At 40.4% G+C, this 19370-nt stretch overlaps 1 protein-coding gene across 3 annotated transcripts in view; it reads left to right on the top strand.

The window, feature by feature from the left end:
* The first annotated feature begins 98 nt into the window (after positions 1-98).
* The window catches only part of VTI1A (vesicle transport through interaction with t-SNAREs 1A), a 362797-nt gene continuing 343525 nt past the window's right edge, over positions 99-19370 (top strand). For 2 of the 3 annotated variants that reach the window (XM_065894296.1, XM_065894295.1), the window contains exons 1-3: positions 248-341; positions 9134-9192; positions 13407-13517. In XM_065894296.1, coding sequence (XP_065750368.1) covers positions 248-341; positions 9134-9192; positions 13407-13517 — 264 coding nt within the window. Of the gene's footprint in view, positions 342-9133; positions 9193-13406; positions 13518-19370 lie in introns of all 3 variants that reach the window. The other variant, XM_065894297.1, reaches the window with a different exon arrangement.

The following is a 19370-nucleotide window of genomic DNA, read 5'->3' as shown; positions in this document are numbered from 1 at the left end:
AAGGGCTTTTCCTTAGCGAATTTCTTAATCTTGAAGCCCGAACGGAAAATAAAAAGCGCACCCAGCCCAACTTCCGGAGGATCAAGATCGCGAAGAACAACCAGGAAGCGGCCTGGCTGGGAGCTACCCCGGCTTCTCCGCTCCGCTCACTAGGGAGCTTCCCGCGTTCCTACACCGTCTTTTCCTGCCCCGCGTAGCCCCAGCCCTGACCTAGGCTCCGGCCCGGGCCGGCCACTCCGGAGCCGCCATGTCGTCCGACTTCGAAGGCTACGAGCAGGACTTCGCGGTGCTCACTGCAGAGATCACCAATAAGATTGCGAGGGTCCCCCGACTCCCGCCTGGTAAGAGCCCTGCCCAGGCTGGGCGGGGGTGGCCCGGAGAGCCGGGAGGCTTGGGCAGTGGGCAATGGAACGACACCTGAATAAATGTGTCTCGGAGGAGCGAGCCTGGAGGCAGGTGGTGTTGGGGCCTCCCAGAGGGATGCTTGAGGTTGGTTGAGGGTAAGGAGAATCCAAGCTGGGTTGTGGGGTGCAGTGTAAAGAGCCTTTGGCTTCTGAGCCATCTGGGCTTTAATCTGGACTCCGCTGCCTTGTGACTCGTATAACCTTGGGAACGTTACTCTGAGTCTTAGTTTTGGCTGGGTTTTGTTTGTTTGTGAAATATAGAGATGTGAGAGTATCCAAAGAAAATCAGTGAACGTACCCAGATCATGAGTGTGCATCATACAGTAACGTTGTCTTGTTAGTAATGATGTTATTATTATAGGCAGCAAAGCAGTGTTAAGAGCCATAGTAGCCGGATTCAAATCCCTGCTCTGCCACTTAGAAGTTGTTGTATTTAGGCAAGTTTCTTAATCTTTCTCAACTTTCCTTCTTGGTAAAATGGAGAGAATTGTGCATCTCTCGTAGGGTTTTTGTGAAGATTAAATGCCTTAACATATGTAAAGCCCTTTCTTGGTGTTAGCTGCTGTAATCATTAGTATCTTTCATACCCCCATCCCCATTTATTATTTTTCATCCTTCCTGGGGATCCATAACCCAGTGTTGTGTAAAACTTGGTACAGGATAATTTTTCTCACTTTTAAAATTCCACAATTTTCATCCAGAAGAGTTTTGTTTTTGTGTTTTAGCACAACTCATTTTCGATACTGGGCTGTCAGTTATGTGAAGGTGGGAGCTGTGTTTGATTTCCTTGGCATTTACTTAGAATGGGCTCAGGAAAATGTTTTAAGTGAATGAACAGATACATAAATATGATGTCTTGTGATTTTTGTCTGTAGGACATTGTTTTAGGATTTATTTTTCTCTCAATACAGATTTAATTTGAGTATTTACTTGCAGAAAAGATTGTGGCTTTGGTGCTCAGTTTTGTTAGTGAAATTGAACCATCTACCTTCGCTCTATGGTGTAAAGTATAGGAAAAGGAGTGCTCGTTGATCTGTGAACCGGTGGGCAACTTCCTTGCTCCACCTTGTTAGTCAATCCTTGATGCCAGCAGTAATTTCTCCTGGATCGAAGTTGTCATTCCTCTTTCCCTTTCCCTACCTCCCCCCAAACTTTTGTGTTTGTAAATAATTTTCTTCCTTTCTTTGTTTTTCTTTTTTTTAATATATAAATTTATTTATTTATTTAGTTAGTTATGGCTCCGTTGGGTCTTCGTTGCTGCACGCGGGCTTTCTCTAGTTGCGGTGAGCGGGGGCTGCTCTTCATTGTGGTACGCTGGTTTCTCATTGCGGAGCACTGGCTCTAGGCACGTGAGCTTCAGTAGTTGTGGCACGTGGGCTCAGTAGCTGTGACGCACGGGCTTAGTTGCTCCACAGCATGTGGGATCTTCCCGGACCAGGGATCGAACCCGTGTCCCCTGCATTGGCAGGCAGATTCTTAACCACTGCACCACCAGGGAAGTCCCCTCTTTGTTTTTCTTACCCCCACCTATTTTCTATTAATAGGGACATTTGCTTCAAGCCAGAATCTCTGAATTTACACCCCACTCATCTCCTGAAGTCCCAGTTAGTTCTGGAGGAGGTGGAGGATGGTGTCTTAAAGAGGTGTACGAGTCCAAGTGAGGGAACAAGGGGAGACAACCAAGGTAGCATATACCACCAGGCTTTGCTGCCTTGGAGATTTTTGTGGCGAATTGGCTGAGGGCCTCATCACTTCATGATACATCACCTCGCCTCATCTCTTCAGTTCTGCTTTCCTCCACTGCCCAATATCATCTTGATTTTTGTTGTCATTGTTGTTGGAGACTACTTCCTTTGACTTCAGTCCCAGAGCCTCAGAATATCAGGATTTGTGGTTTCCGTGGGATTTTTGCTCATTTTTAATTGTGATAGTTTTAGCTGAGGAAACATTTTTTTGTTTGGGTTAATAGGTTTTGTACTGGGAAGCTATTCTATAAAGTAACAAAATCATTCCTGGGTGCAAAGTTGTAACAGCCAATTCCAAGAAAACAGATTTGTTACAATCGATTTTTTTTTCTTACCTTTATATTTTAATGTAACCATTCTTACCACATAGAAGGAAAACTTTGAATTAAGTACCTTAAAAATAAAAGTCTTGACTCTCTTGTAGGTACAGAATAATGTAATGCCCAAACACAGCAGCTACATGAGAATTGAGAGGAGACTGTATAACTGGCACTGGAAAAATGCTTACTGACTTGAATAATTAAATGCTAGTAATTCTTGAAAATGCTGTGGTTTCCCTCTTAATAATTACTTGTACTTGCTCATTTTATAATGTTTCTAGTTGATAAATAGAGAAAGATGAAAAATATATCTGTAGTTATGAATTTCAGATGTATATCTGTGGACTAACAAATTAATATGTACAACCATGGCAAAAACCAGTATGAATAAAAGTAATTATAATCTCTTCCTGGCATCTTTGGTAGTTGACCCAGAATTTACCTGAGTTAAGAAGGTTAAAAATTGGAGCAAAATTTTCAGCCAAAGCAGTTTGTTCCCCCAAATATTAACTTACTGAAATGGAGGTGGAGTAGGTAGGATTAATGGCAACTAAGCGTGTGTAGTATACAACGTGCTACTGTGCATGCACAGTGTATTAAAGTGTTACTTCCAAAGAGAATAGAAAAGATTGAAAGTTTAAAACTTTCTTTTAGAAAAGAAATTCGGTTATTCTGTGATACATTTTAAACAATAAAAAAAACTTTCCTGTTAGACTAAAGTGTTTGAGTTTTACGTAGTTTTAGTAATTGGACTAATGAGATAGATCAGTCCCTTCTTAAGTAATATTCTTATGGCACTGTATTCAAACTTTGATGTTAATGATTAGTATCCTGTGGTAAAGTCAGGACAATGGACGAGTGGAAGCCATTGCTAATACTGATTGTGACACTCCTTTTCCTCTGATGATGAATCCTAAGTGGGGGGATACTTCATAGGGGCAGAGGTTCTGTTACTCAGGCAGGCTTCCTGAAGGATCTTAAACAAAATGTTCCTTTGCAATTAGTTGCTTACCTCACCATGAACAGAGAGGTAAATGGTCTGTTGTGAAGCCTATAATTTTGTGGATATAGCCAGAAATACCAAGAAAGGCGTATGGCAAATTGATTACAGTTCACACATGGCATCAGATCTGTTTAGAATCCCAGCTCTGCTGCTTACTAGATGTGCAGTCTTGTGCAAGTTGCCTAGCCTCTCTAAGCCTGTCTCCTCTACCTGGAAAATCGGGGGTAGGGGATAATAGTTTCAACCTTACAGTGTTGTAAAAATCAAATGAAACAAAGCATATAACACCCTATCACACTTTTTTTTCTCCCCAGAGAAAGTACATGATAAATTAGCCACTAGTGATACTGCTGCTGGTGAAGACAACAGCTGTAGGGTTAGTCAGGACCCAGCTTCTCAGACTTTGTGATGTTAGTTGAACTCTTAAAGGAACCTTGGACCTCAATTTTGCTTCCTTTCTGTGCTAGACTAGAGTTGGGTGAATCTCTCTTGATGAACACCTACATTTGCGGGGAGATGAGTGATTAGGGACTTGGGGATGTGCATGTGGAATGGGGCTTTGAACTCAGGATATCAAAGAGAGAGTCAGGGAGAGAACTGGAAGTGGTGGGGCAAGACAAGTGTCCTTTCTGGAAGGAAATGCTTCAGTCTAACTGATTGGTTATGCCAAGCCCTGTAGGCTTTTGGACACCATCTAGACATGGCCATGTATGGAAGAAGCCATAGCATTGTTCCATGATTCTCTCTTGCCTTTGCAGAGTGGTTGTAGTCAGAGGATTCAGAAAAATCTGCTTTTATTTAGGAATGCTGTGGTTTGCTTAAAACGTATGTGGCTCTGGAGCTGTAATGTTGATGTGTAGCTACTGAGTGCTTGAAATGCGGCTGTTGCCACATAGTGAAATGATAGTGTTTTGGATATATTGAGTTAAATATTATTAAAACTAAAAAAAGTATATATTAAAATGAATTTCTCTTGTTCCTTTTTCCTTTTTGAAATGTGGCTCCTAGAAAATTTTAAATTACATTATGTGACTCTCATGCATTACATTTCTATTGTTCTATAAAATTAGAGTTGAAGAGATGGTTCCAGACCTAATTCAGGAACTCAGGTACGGAGTGAGTTGAAGTAGAGTGGGTAGGACTTGGCTTAGGTATATACACACACGCACACGTACCCACACTCTAATCCCAGAGGATCCTCTCTCCCTTAAACAACTTAGTTAACCTAAGTAATAACTTCATTGATTAAAAAAAAACAACTTTTAATTTTAGAACAGGTTTAGATTTACAGGAAAATCACAAAGATAATACAGAGAATCCCTATAGACTCCATGCCCAGTTTCCTCTATTGTTAACATCTTACATTAATATGATACATTTGTTGCAGCCAGTGAACCCATATTGATACTTATTATTAACTGAAGTCCATACTTTATTCAAATTTCCTTCGTTTTTTACCTAATGTCCTTTTACTATTCTAGGACCCAATTCAGGGTATTATGGAACATTTAGTAGTCATGGCTCCTCAGGTTCCTCCTAGTTGTGACAGTTTCACAGCCCTTTCCTTATTTTTGATGACCTTACAGTTTAGAGGAGTACTGATCAGATATTTTATAGAATGTTCCTCAGTTGGAATTGGCCTGATGTTTTTCTCATCATCAGACTCGGGCTATAGGTTTTTGACAGGAGGACCACAGAGGTTAAGCACCATTTTCATCACATCACATCACATCAGGAGTACACACTGTAAGGTAACTTAGCACGCCTGATGTTAACTTTGATCACCTGGCAGAGGTATTATTTGTCAGGTTTCTCCACTATAAAGTTACTCTTTTCCTCCTTTCCATACTGTTTGGAAGGAAACCATAGGCACAGCCGACACTTAAGGAGTAGGGAGTCGTGCTCCACCTCCTTGAAGGCTGAGTATTTAGGTAAATTATTTGGAATTCTTCTATACAGGAAAGATTTGTCTATTCTCCTCCATTTATTAATTCAGTCATTTATATCCATGGACTCGTTTATTAAATACTTCATGTTATATTCTAATACCACTTTATTTTGTTGCTCAGATTATGCCAGCTTTGACCATTGGAAGCCCTTCCAGCTGGCTTTTGTGTCCTTTTGCTATACTCCCATCATTGTGGGGCTTTTTTCCCCCTTTTTAACACTTTCATACTTTCTGATATTATAAGGTACTGTAGAATCATCTTGTATTTTTTCCTACACCAGTCCTAGAATCACCAGCCATTTCCCCACGGAATCCCCAACTCTAGTCCTTTATCACAAGGATCATTCTAGAATGGCTTTGTTTTAACATTATTTTATTCATAAAGGGAAACTTGCCATTCTAAGTGGGAAGATTTGCCCCAGTCCTCACTGATACAATTTTTCTTTTTCTGTTTCTCTGTGAATAACAAATGTGTTGCTGAATGCTAAGACTGATTGATTCATTCAGTAAACACTTAGTGAGCACCTACTGTGTACAGCTCTCTATGCTAAATACAAAATTATGACAAACATGTGTCAAGAGTGGTCCCTGCCTTCAAGGAGCTGGAAATGAGGCTGAAGGGAAGAACTACAGGAACCAATTTCTAATGATCATCAGGGATGCTAGGGCAGAGGACACAGGTCTAGGAATTCAGAGGAGATAAGATCATGTTCCAGGAGGTCACCTGGAAGGATGGCGGGATTTAGCCGACAAAAACAGGGAAAGAGTGTAAGAGTTGCAAGCAATGGGTTTCTGTTGTTTCGGAAGGCCCCGAATCCCCCATTCTATCTTATGAGAGCAGCTCCTCAATTTTCCGTTGAGGAACTCCCTAAACCCAGTCTTGGTGGAACTGACAGGTTGCCATGCCCTGCCCAGGTCAAGAGGTGAACACTTTACCCAAGCGAGGACATTCGGTGAATTTTTGCCAGGAATTGGAATTTTAACTCTCCTTCTGCAGAGACTGTCGGTGACTTCCTGCTCCCTTGGTTTCCTGAGCCACCCTGGGTACTGTCTTCCCTGAGCTTGGGAACTCATCTTTTCCATTGATTCTGTGATCCACCCTGAATTACTCTAATAAATTCCCTTTTTGGCTTAGGTTAGCCAGAATCACTTCTGTTCTATTCAACCAAAGAACCTAAATGGTAGCTTGAACAACAGCTTAGAGTTGGGGGGAGGGGGGTAGATGTGCTTGGGTAGTAAAGGATAGTCTGTCTGGTTAGTATGCAGAGCACATACGAGAGAGCTAGTAGTTGGAAATAAAGTTGGAAAGGTCGCTTGGGTCTGAAATGTGGAGGGCCTTGACTGTTAGGCTCAAGTGATCCAATCAGAGCCACATTTTAGAAAGATTAAGTGGGGGAAGGGGTCAGGTAGGGAAAAAGGGAAACCAGGGTGGTTGGTAGCATAGCTTCTTTTGTAAAGTCTTGCACTGACTACACTATTTATTCAGTTTACCATCAGTTTTCGAGAACTGATTATGTGCCAGGCTCAGTGCTAAATTTTAGGACTAAGACATGGTTCCTGTCTTCCCAGGGCCTCCAAGGTAGAAGATAAATCAGACCTGTAAGTGTGAGAGATAAATCATGAGGATTAGGTAAGGGTTCTAGGGGTTTTCTGCAAGAGTGAGTAGTTAATTCTTCTGTTGGGTTAGAAAAAGCTTCAAAGAGGTAGTGATTTCTGAAGAGAGTTTTGAATAGCAGTTTGCCAGGTAGTCACAGTGGAGATGGGCAGATGCATAGGGATTAAAGATCTGGAGTCCTGGAAATATATCAGGGTTAGAGGTAAAGGTTTGGTCCAGGATAGGCTTGTCTTGTTTCATATTCTGCACTATTGCAAAAATACAGTGTGGTTCTACTATAATTTGTGGAGATGTTAGATGGATTGACATGTACCAGAAGCATATAAATTTGGGGTCGTATACTAAATTTTTAATCTGGCCGTATGTAGGCTTAACTTTCTCAAAGAGGGAAAATCAAGCTGAATTTTAATTCTAAATGTGCACTTTTCTTAGGGAGAAATTCTTAGAGTACACACAAAACACTTTTCTGTGATAGCTACCCCCTAGTTTTTGGGGGGGTGGTGATCAAAGGGAAGGAGTTGAGGTTATCAGAACCTAGTTATTATTCTAGTAAAATAATAACTTCTATTAAAGATTCCCCACTTGGTATTAACTATCCTTATGAAAAGTTAGTCAGCTGCTAGGTATTGTACCCATTCAAGCTTCCTGACTTTTCTAGTCTGTTGTATTAGTCATTGGGTTTCAAGTCACAGAAAGCCAACTTAAAGAAAAAGAAATGTGTTGTTTCAAAAAACCAAACCATGATAAAGTCAAGTAAAACCTGTTCCAGAGTTATCTGGAACAAGAAGCTAACTAACAAAATCTATTTCATCTTTATCTGTCTTTCTATCTATCTATCTATCAGCTTTGCTTCTTTGTAAATGTAGGCTTTCATTCTCAACCACTGGAAATTGGCTTGCTTCTTGTAGCTAGAGCAATGGATGCCAACAGCTTCTAGACTCACATTGTCATAACTCTACCAAGAGAGAGGAAAAGACTTTCCTGTTACTACAGGACTTTGATTAGTCTGATTGGATCCTGTACGCATCCCACCCTCACCCCCCAGACCAATGTAGCCAGAGGGATTGAGCTACTAGTATTAGTCCAGCTGGAAAGAGAAGGCCATCCTTTGGCAAGTCACTGTGACCAGAGAGGCAGGGTCATAGAAGAACATAGTATCTTCCATTGACCTACTTGGTGAAGAGGAGAGCCTCGAAAGAGCGAGGCTTATTGCCTGAGAAGAGAAGGGTGTTAGGTAGACAAAAATATAAATGGTCAATAAATTAGGTTAGCACAAAACTCAGGTGCCATTTCTAAATAAATGGGCTGATTGATTTGGAATGGGAGTAGGGAAAATTTTTCTGAAAGTATCTCCTAGAACATGTCTCTCCCAGAATGAGGAATTATAGTTGAGTGATAACTTGATTGTGGTTGAGTTTGAAAAAAATCACATACAGACACTTAGCACTTCACAAATTAAAAGTAACTTCTCTTGCATCAGCTTATTTGAGCTAAAAAGAATCCAGTAGATGCTTTAAATTTCCATTTTAGACAGTTTAGACTGAGTCTCAGTAAAAACTCTTTCTTACCCAGGATCCCATAACCATGAGGTAATGGCTTTGGGGTTAGAATCAGTACTTCTGACTTCAAATATTTCTTCCATTACACTCAACTTGTAATGAAAGCGTAATTTTTTTTAAAGGATTGTAAGAACTTGTCCAGTTTTAGGAATTGTTGTTTATGTGACTTTTAAATTGTGTTCATAAATCCACCATTCCCAATTTATTCAAGTCATGACTTTGCGGATTCCTCATGCCACCACTAAATCTGCTGTTGTTGACACAGTCTCTTCTAAAGGCCAAAATAATTTTCGGTTTCTCTTAAAAATGTCATGGCATCTCTTAATTCAGTGCTCCATAGGATTATGTGTTTCCAGATAGCCTAGAATCAGTGGCTTATAGTAGTCCCTAACCCACTAAAGAATGATATGGCCGTTTGACTGATAATGGTAATTCTCTACTCTGACCAGAAAGGAAAAAAGGTACATAAAAATAGAAGTTTTTAAATACTAAATGTATCTGTATCCTTAGCAATTCCTTGATGTCATTATTTGTTTCAGATGAGAAGAAGCAGGTGGTTGCAAATGTGGAGAAACAGCTCGAGGAAGCGAGAGAACTGGTACGTGTGGGCGTGGCGACGTGTGTAAGAGAACTGGTACATGTGGGCGTGGCGACGTGTGTAAGAGAACTGGTACGTGTGGGCGTGGCGACGTGTGTAAGACACAGCCAGAGCCGTGTAGTCTGACGCCTTCCTCTGAGTCTCTAAACAGCTCGAAGAAGCGAGAGAACTGGTACGTGTGGGCGTGGCGACGTGTGTAAAAGAACTGGTACGTGTGGGCGTGGCGACGTGTGTAAAACACAGCCAGAGCCGTGTAGTCTGACGCCTTCCTCTGAGTCTCTAAACAGCTCGAGGAAGCGAAAGAACTGGTATGTGTGGGCTTGGCGACGTGTGTAAAACACAGCCAGAGCCGTGTAGTCTGACGCCTTCCTCTGAGTGTCTTTTATTCATTGTAGAAATGTGAAACATTACTGATTAGCAGTTCATGATTCAGAATTCATCAGTTTTTAGATGGAAGAGAATTTAATCACTTCTTAGGGTTTTATTCTTCTTAGTAAAGGTGATTCATTAAATGTCCACCTCGAATTTTTATTCCTTCATAATACTTTTCGTAATGGTTATACATAGCTAACACTTGTTAAAGGCATCCTGGGTACTAGACACTGGGTTAAGAGTATTACTTGCTTTTTAATATTTAATTTTCACCAGCAGCCTGTGAGATAGGTACTATTTGTAAAAATTGTTAAGGATCGAGATTTTCCCCTGCTTGCTCACCAATAAGTGAGTCTGCCACAATCTCATGGATGCTGATAGAAGACATGAGATTCCTAGGTCAGAGACCAAAGGCTTTTATTAGTCACAGCAAAAGCAGCCGCCAAAGTTGCAGCAGGCTTGCGTCAGTTCCCTGAGGCCCAGTTCCCACAGGGCTGATGCATGTTTGCCTAGAAGAATGCCTACACATACAGCAGATTATCTTATAGGACAGGAACATGGAGCCTGGGGAACATACTGCTTTATAACAGCCTGTAAGTAAGCCTGCTCTTTGCCCCGAGGGACACATTGTTTCTTACCCCAACATTGTTCCCTGCCTGGGAATCAGTGGTCAGGACCTTGCATTCTTGGCATGCCCAGCAAGACATGTAGAAGCGTGAGAGACCCACAGAGGAGTGTCATTACCCCCATTTTGTAGATGGGGAAACTGAGGCTTAGGAGGATTGAGTAACTTACCTGAAGTCCCGCACCCAGTAAGTGGTGAAGTAAGGATTTGTACTTAGACATGCTAAACCCAGAGCTCTAGCTAGCTTCTCAAATCAAGGAGCAAAAAATATTAAAATATATTGTGTCCTAATTTTTGGTTTCAAAGCCAGGTATTGCAAGTATGATTCAATTTGTTACTGCATTGTGGTCCTAAATGAGCGTGTTGCTTTTCTAAATACTGAAGGGTACTGCTTGGTGTTCTAACTGATAAACTTACAACAGTTTCCCAAAGCGCGTCTGTTAACTGGTGTTGCCTGTTCAAACAAGTTCCGGAAACTGTAGCTTAAACAGAATTCTCCAATTCTGGGTCTTTTTTTGGTTATTATTTTTCTAGAGAACCTTCTTAGACCCTAAAGTAGGCTACGAGGCACGACAAGTCTCTAGGAAGGGACCCTAAGGGGCACCACTTCCCAGGCTTATTTGCCTGAGTAACATTTGTTAACGGGACCATACACGGGGGGCTGCTGCTTTGCAGGGTCTGAGGAATAGGCAGCAGCTGTAGCCTCCCATCACGCCGCAGACCTTTTTTCGTGTCTGTGAATGCGAAGGAGGCGAGTTGCAGAGCTGATGCTCCATCTTGCCTGTCTCTGCTTCTTTTCTAGCTGTCGGAACGCCTACGCTCTCCTCACCCTGTAAAATCTACTTCTCATCTCACTATCTCTGCAGGGGCAGCTTTGTTCTAACTCCTCAGCTTCTCATGTTTGCCTCTCTTTTGGAAGTTTTCTTTTTTTTTTTTTATCCCAAATACTTTTCTGTTTCCTTTCTCTCCTTTTTATAGTCAGCTGTTTCTCTCATGCTTCCTGGCCTTCACGTGAAAAGACTGGCCTTTTATATACCATAGCTGCCAACGGGGACGCTTCTTCCTTCAGGTTGGCAGGCTTTACCATAAGTGATACAACAGATCAATTCTTTGGATCTTGAGTTAACTTCTTATCTTGTTGAGTTCTCAGTAGCGGGTGTTTTTGTTTTTGTTTTGTTTGCCATCAAAACCTGTGTTTTGGTTCATTGGTTTGCCTTCTTTTGGAGACGGTTGATTTACTTGGTGATGTTAGAAAGCTGGTTTCCTGATAAGCCAGATGTCACTGTACCAAGAAAAACTGAGTTATACCCCCATGGAGCTTACATGGTCATCTCCATTTGTTACTAACGTAGAGTTTTGTCTTCGACATGTTTCTGTTTGTTTAAAATGATCAGGTAGCTAATTTACTTAATTCTGAGGACATCCTTATTAAGGATACTGATCATTATATACTGTCCTTTTGATGAGGATGCTGGGAGAAGAACTTCATTATGATTTTACTTATTAGGAGGAGTTGTATTTCTGCTGAACAGTTTGCATTAATCTCTTGGACACTGCATGTCTCATAACTACCATGTCTTCCACTTGACATTGGTCACATGAATGTTGTGACAACGTGAAACTAGTGCATATTAGCCTTACTTCTGGTTTCATTTAAAGTGCTTGTTGTGTGTTTCCTTTTTTTCTTTCTTACCTACTTTTGGTTAGTTTTAAGTGTCCTTGTAAAACGCCTGAAACAAAAATGCAGTTAACGCTCAGATTTTCTCTTACACGTACTTTGCAGTCATTTGTCTGGATGATCCTGCTCAACCTTATTAGAACTAAGTACATAATGACGATCTCAGAGAAGTGCTCTAAGTAATTGCCTTGCTGAGTAACTAACTTATTGGTGCTTCACATTTATGTTGAGACATGTCAATAATTTAAATGGTTACTGCATAAATCAAGGGTAATTAAAACAATCTTTTTTTTTTTTAAATAAAAATTAAGGCCTGTGAATTGAAACATGGTGTTTTGGTTTATCTGAGTTCTACTGTTGTTATTCAGACTCTGACACTGGACAAGTAAGAGTTTTATTAGTGCCAAGTGTATAGTGTTCATGGAAATAATTTATTAGGATTATTTGCTTTAAAAGGCAAAATATCTGACAAAATTTTCGGTTGTGAGTTTATTAGACATGGCCTGAGCCAATTTGTAGTTGTTGGTTTTTATTTTTTAATGCCAAGTATAAACTACAGCTGATACCTCGTATCATGCTTGCTGTATTTCTTCATCATCAGTAATCATCACTCCTATTATTCACATTAATCTAGTGTTTACCAAGTAAGACACTGTCTTAAGCACATTATAGGAATTACCGTGTTTAATCTTCATAACTGCCCTACAAAAGACGTACTGTTTTTAGAAATGGAAAGAGTAAGACCCAGAGAAGTTAAGAAGCCTGTCCAAGGTTGCATGACTAGTAAGCAGTGTAGCCTGTGATGTGAACTGTGAACGCAGGCGTCTGACTTGAAAGCCTGTGTTCTTAACCATCCTACTATTTCTGTATTGCCTCCCGTTAAATGCTCATGTGTTGTATGCAAAGTGTTACATCATGACAGGTTGTTATAAAGTGCCCTGCTCTGATTTCAGTGAGCTTTGTGTAATTTTACGTTACTGTATCCATTTAACTCCATATCAACGTGATTAAAAAGTGTAAGGCTGGAGGTCAAGATCCCATACTGGTTGCCATGGGATTTTCCTAATCAGAAAAGACTTTCCAGGAGAATTTTCACCAAATGACTAAGACTGGGCTGACATTTCATAGGATAATTGTAGAAATAACGGTTTGGTTTATCTTGGCATAGTTCTGGTGGTTTGGGGTCAGAAGACCAGACCCGGTTGGGTGGAATGATAGGATACTCCACGGATAGTCAGATCATTATCATTGAGGATGTTTGGCTTAATGCACATAGTTTTAAAAAATGCTTGACAGAGTAAACACTTTGGCACTCTATATGTCCCTTGGCAAGCACTCAGTACCTATTTGTTGACCTTAACAAACATGGAGCACAAAAATAGTCCCAGTGTTCAATTGACCACAGGCAGTTAGCTCCCCGGGTCTGGTTCCTCAAGTTGTAAACTGAGGAATTGGAATTAAATCCTTTCCGCTCGAAATGTCTAGTCACATGAAGAATAAGCATATGGTTTAAGTCGTGTTTTTCTCTCACCCTTCCAGTTGGAACAGATGGATTTGGAAGTCCGAGAGATACCACCCCAAAGTCGAGGAATGTACAGCAACAGGATGAGAAGCTACAAGCAAGAAATGGGAAAACTTGAGACAGATTTTGTGAGTCAGATTGCACCCTTTGTTGTACTTACCGGTCTTCACACTGGTTTTCATGTCGTTTTTATTGTTGCCCCCACACGCCTCAGTCGGCATTAAGTGCATCGTCTTTGGGAGCTTGTGCCAAAGACTTGGGGATCTAAAAATGCTTGTAGAGCTGGCTAATGATGGACTTGAAGGTACGTTGGATTCCTGATTCACAAAATAGATCCAAATCATGTGGTTTTTTTGAGTTTAGATAGTATTTATTGGTATTTAGCATTTATTAGGATTTTGAAATCCAATTTTGGGGCTTTTCAGAGTTTGCAGTCTTTAAACTGCAGTGTTCATAGATGGACTTCAGGGGCTCGTGAATGTCCTGAAATTATATCAGTATTTTTAGATGTGTGTTTCTATGTGTAATTTTTTCTGGGATAGGCTTCATAGCCTTTATTATTAGAGTCTTAAAAAGATACATTTAGGGCTTCCCTGGTGGCACAGTGGTTGAGAGTCCACCTGCCAACGCAGGGGACATGGGTTGGTGCCCCGGTCCGGGAAGATCCCACATGCTGCGGAGCAGCTGGGCCCGTGAGCCATGGCCGCTGAGCCTGCGCATCCAGAGCCTGTGCTCCGCAATGGGAGAGGCCACAACAGTGAGAGGCCGACGTACCGCCAAAAAAAAAAGAATTACATTCCTGAAGAATAGAGTCCTTTAGGTATCATGTATCTGGATAAGCATTTCTCAGATATATTTTCTATTATAAAGAAAAATGGAAATAGCAGCTAGGAGCTAAACATTAGTCTCCAGGTTTTCATTAAAAAATTCATGTGTTCACCTGTTTGCTGCCGCAGCTCTCTTCTGCTGTGTCAGGAAACATCCTTCACCACCACCACCACCACCTTCTGTTGTACGAGACTCACAGTTTATAAAGTGCTTTAACACGCATTATTCATTTCACTGTAGGAAGGGTAGACAGAGCAGATGCGGATTACTATCCCCATTTTACATGTGATAGAACCAAGCGGTCCAGCTTGATTATGGATTTCATTCAACAAGTCCTTCTTGAGCCCTGTAATGTATCAGGCAGTGTCCTAGGTGCTGGAAAAGAGCCGTGACTAAGAGAGAGAAAGTTCTTGCTCTCGTGGAATTTATATTCTAATGGGGAAGACAAGAAACAAGTGAATACATCTATCTTAATTTCAGGTAGTGATAAATGCTCTAAAGAAGATGAGTAAATGGACAGACAGTGACCAGCAGGGCGGTGTGGCTGTTTGCTAGGGTGTTCTCTGTGCCCAAGTGGGACAGAGGGGTGCCTGTGGTTACAGAAGGGGGGGCAGAGGAAAGACCTCTAAGGGCATTGCAGGCATGGTGAAGACCTTGGCCTCTACTCTCGCTTGATGAGAAGCAATTGTAGGGTGTTGAGCAGTGAGTGGTCCTTTGCTTCTTGTTTCACAGCTTTGTCCACTTTACCTTACCTTATCACGTGAGGCATTCGAGTAGAATGTAGGAAATATTTATGTAATTCTCTTTTGATTCTTATTGTCTTTTTATATATAAGTCTGTTGTCTTTTAATGGAATGAAGAATATCTTCTTAAAGACATTTGATAATTTCTTATAATCATATACCATACCTCAAATATTGAATCCCAGGAAAAAATAGTAGAGATTGGTTCTTCAGTTGGTCCTTCAGTTGCAATGTTTATTGCAAATGAAGAAGTTCTCTTATTCCCTTTGTAATATCAAGACTTTGGGGGAACACCTATGCCAATGGGGAAAGGTAGAGGACAACTCAGTACTTTTTTCTTCAACCCCATTGTCTGCTTGCTTTCTTTTCTTGGCCCCTCTTCCTCCTCCTCTGCCTGTCCCTCAGATGCCTGGTTTCTTCGGACTTCTTCTCCACTTACCCCACTGTCCTACTCCCCGTGTTTTCATCCGCTCCTGCGGCTTCAATACCACAGCTATAATTCTCTTGCACTTCTCACTCAGAGCTCCCTACAGCTCTAAACTCATATTTCTTACTACTTACTGGGCACTGCTACCCCAGAGTCCTTTAAACACAAACACTTAAACTTGACGAGTACTAGTCACTTCAGAGTGATGTTTTAATTTTTCCCTCTTCATCCTCTTGTGCATCCAGTTGGTCACTGAGAGTTAACAATCCTGTCACTTAAATAGCTCCTGCTTTCATCTGCACTACTGGAAGCCTTCATGTTTCTCAGTCTGGATGATTGTAGTAGCCTTGCCTCCTTCCATTCTTCTCCCAACCTAAACCACCCTCCACTCCACTCTGGAAATACCTTTCTAGCACACTGATCTGAATATGTCACACTGTTCCACAAAATCCTAGAGTTCTATTGCCTGCTGAATTGTTAAAAGCCTAGAATTTGTTGGTTTCTTTTGGAGTAGTGCATCTCAACCTTTTTTTCATTGGCACTCCACTAAGGAACTTTTTTAGACTTTTTTTTTCCTAATTGCTCCTCTCTTCCCCAGGAAATTTTAGTACCGTGAATATACTGTGTGTCTGTACATATGTTCGTGTTCTGTGGCCCTTTGGAGGGCCATGCATCTTTGTAATATTTAAGATTCTTCATCCTCCCAAGAGCCAGTTCTCGCCTCTGGGCAAGTCACCTCTGTTGACAGTGCCTGTTTTAGAGAATGTTGGCCTTTATTTGGACAAGCAGATAATTTACTAACAGATCCTTTCAAGGCTTATTGTTAACTTTGTTAGGACATGTCTAGAGTAGCCTGACTTTTGAGGTTTGTCTTTCTTGGATTCCATTTGAATGACTGGAACGTTCAGTGAATATTCCACCCTCTGTTTGGTCAGAATTGTATCTCCCTGCTTTGGGTGACCTCCAGAATCTCCATTCCACCCATGGCTCCCCAATAAATGTCCTCTGTTACACCTCTTACCTCTACATACGCAAGTTCATTTTCAGCCAAAGACTTAACAGGACCCCTTTATAGATTTCTGGAGCTCCTTCTCTCCATCACTCTGCTGTTTCATCCATCTCGGCAGTCCCCACTTCCAGTATCTACCTCCTACGCTTAGAGACATGTTAGGCTCCATTTGGGCCCCACCCCACGTGCTGGAATCTGATCAGTGCCTACGGCTGAGAGCCATGGTGATTGTAGGGTTCATTTCAAGTGTTCTCTCCTCACAGGATTTCAGTCCTACACTGCCTATTGTCCAGTTTTTTAAAACGATTGCTTCACACATTTTGTCCATTGTTATAGTTGTTCAGAGAGAGAGGGTTGGTCTTGTATCAATTACTCTGTCATTACTGGCATGAAAGTTCAGTAGAGTTTAATGTTTATTAATCCTTAGTGGATAATTGTGTACCTCTGAGAATGAAAAAAGAATAATAGTCTGCTCTTTACAATGACCTATCATAGAATTTAATCTGTAGCTGAATAAATACATACTTACAAGATTTTAAAATATGGGTTATAATTTGCAGTCATAGTTGTGGGAAGGTAAGGGAAATCAGCAGACACCGCTATGTTTCCTTTTACACTGTTGCTACCCCTGATGATTCTGTTCACTTGCCTAATTCCATTTTTCTTGATTTTTGGCCTCTTATAGCCTCATATTGTTCATTTTGGATTCTTACAGTGTCAGAGTAATAGGAATATTAGGTCCAGAGAAGTTCAAATCCAGTCACATTTTTGAGATGAGGAAATGGAGGAACAGGGGGACCAAATGTCTTACCTTAAAGTCACACTGCTGTTTAGAGCAAGGACCAGAATCACATAACTTAAACACACATTCTGATGTTCTCTCCATGATCCTTTGCAACTCCCTACCCTCAACTTCACATTTTCATAAAAATCAATTTAATAGCTTCTTTGTATGTTTGAAAACAATGTAAAAATTAGAATTCATGTATTTAAGCCATTCTTGTAATTTCTTCCTTCAGTATTGGTATGAGGTTAGCTAGGGCATGGTCATGTCCAGGAAAATGAACCAGCTAAAAGGAGGAAAAATGTAGTTGAGGATTTTTTCAAGTTTAAGATTATTGTTTGCTTCTTAAGAAAATAAAATCAAGCAAACAAAACCCCCTAAACTTGTACAAACAACAACAAAAAACAAACGTTGTATAAAGTATTTGACCAAGTCTCAGTAAGTAGAAAAAGAAAGGGACAAATAAGTGATGTACCAGGATAAGATTCCCTAAGTCATGAGGACATGGTGTGTTGAATGATGAATGTCTTTTGCATCTGATGTTGTAATACTATGATGCTTGCGCCATCTTGTGGCTGATTTGTATAGTTGCATTTTTTTTTTTTTTTTTTTTTTGGTAACAAAGCTGAACTTCCTTTAAGATGTATACACAGACTACAGGACTTAGGGTGGAGGATTAGCAGTAGAGCTTTTTAGCCCCAGTCTCAAGTTCACTTCTATCCCAGGTCAGTGGTGCCCGAATGCTGTCCTTTTCCTGTTTGGCAGGCTATGTGATGTGATTGTTAGACCAGCTCCTAGTGTAGAGCTGTCTACATCAGAGAATGGCACTTCTATTGACAGTCTCAGCAGTGAGGCTGAATGGTCCTGGAAACCCAACTTCCTGTGGACTATCGGAGTTGGTCCCTTAGGTCAGGGTTCAAAGGATGTTGTGGAACAGCTTGAAGCTTTCACTGCTACTACGTACACTCGCTCTTTTAACAGGTGAATGGACAACTTGAGTATCCGAGTTTATGACTGAAACCAGTAGCTGTATTCTATTTTTTTAAGTCTAAGATAGACTAAAGAAGCATAAATGAGAGCGATGAACCCTTTTAAATTATGACTTTTGTTGGAAGGTCAAAAACTTGATGCTTCTGTTTATCTTTCCTGTTCTTGTGACTTCTTGAGATATTTTACTTCTGTTCTGTGGAAGCTGTAGAAAACCATGAAAGCATGTTTTAGAAATTTGGATCATGTCAGTGGTAATATGTTGTAATTATGACATCAGCTGTCCCTCTTGCAGGAGCATAAGTACATTCTAGAAAGAAATAAGAAAGCCAGACTGGACAGAATCATTCCAGCAAAATCTTCCTCTACTATGTGCACTTAATTAATATGATTTCCATTAAAAAATTACATTTGTCATTGGATTCTCTGTAAAAATAGTACCTGCTCACTATAGAATATTCTGGAAATAAATAAGAGTAGAAGAAAGAAAATCACCTTAGCCCTATTACCTCAAAGGATTCGTATTTTACATTTTTATTTATTTCCTTCTACTCTTCCCTTCCCCTCTCTTTTGTATAATTTGTTGTTTTATTTTGCATAATAATGGTGCTACTTGATCCACATTTACAAGGTTCTAACATTGGTACTTTCCATTTCTATAAATTCTTAATCATTTTAATGGGTGCATAATATTTCAGTCAGTGATATTAGTTCATCTTTTGTTGAATCCTAATGTATTTCCATTTATCCCCTCCATAATTTATTGTGCTGCAATGAACATATTAGAACAGGATTATTTCATCAGGATCATTTCTCAGGAGACAGATTATCACATCAAAGGTTATCAACAATATTATAGCTCTAATTAAAATATTCCTTGGAAATATGTTTTTACTGTGATTTATCAGATCATCTTTGTTGTTCTTTCTATGATCTTCTCTGTATCAAAATGTTAAATAAGAGCTAAAAATCATAGGCAGACCAGAGGTAAGTACTTTATGTACATCACTCTTTTAACCCATAATTATATGAAAAAGATACTGTCATGATCTGTCATTATGGGGGATTTCACAATTCTAGAATTAAATACAGCTGAGATTTCTTTTTCTAAGATACTTTTCCATGGAAGATATATTCATGTTGGTAAGGCTAGTAGATATGCATGGCTCTCATATCTGGTCTAAAACTGATCTCATTTTACAT

The sequence above is a fragment of the Phocoena phocoena genome, chromosome 16, assembly GCF_963924675.1.
Source record: "Phocoena phocoena chromosome 16, mPhoPho1.1, whole genome shotgun sequence".
NCBI classification, from domain to species: Eukaryota; Metazoa; Chordata; class Mammalia; order Artiodactyla; family Phocoenidae; genus Phocoena; species Phocoena phocoena.
The sequence above is the reverse complement of the archived record's forward strand: the minus strand, read 5'-3'. Positions and strand labels throughout refer to the sequence as shown.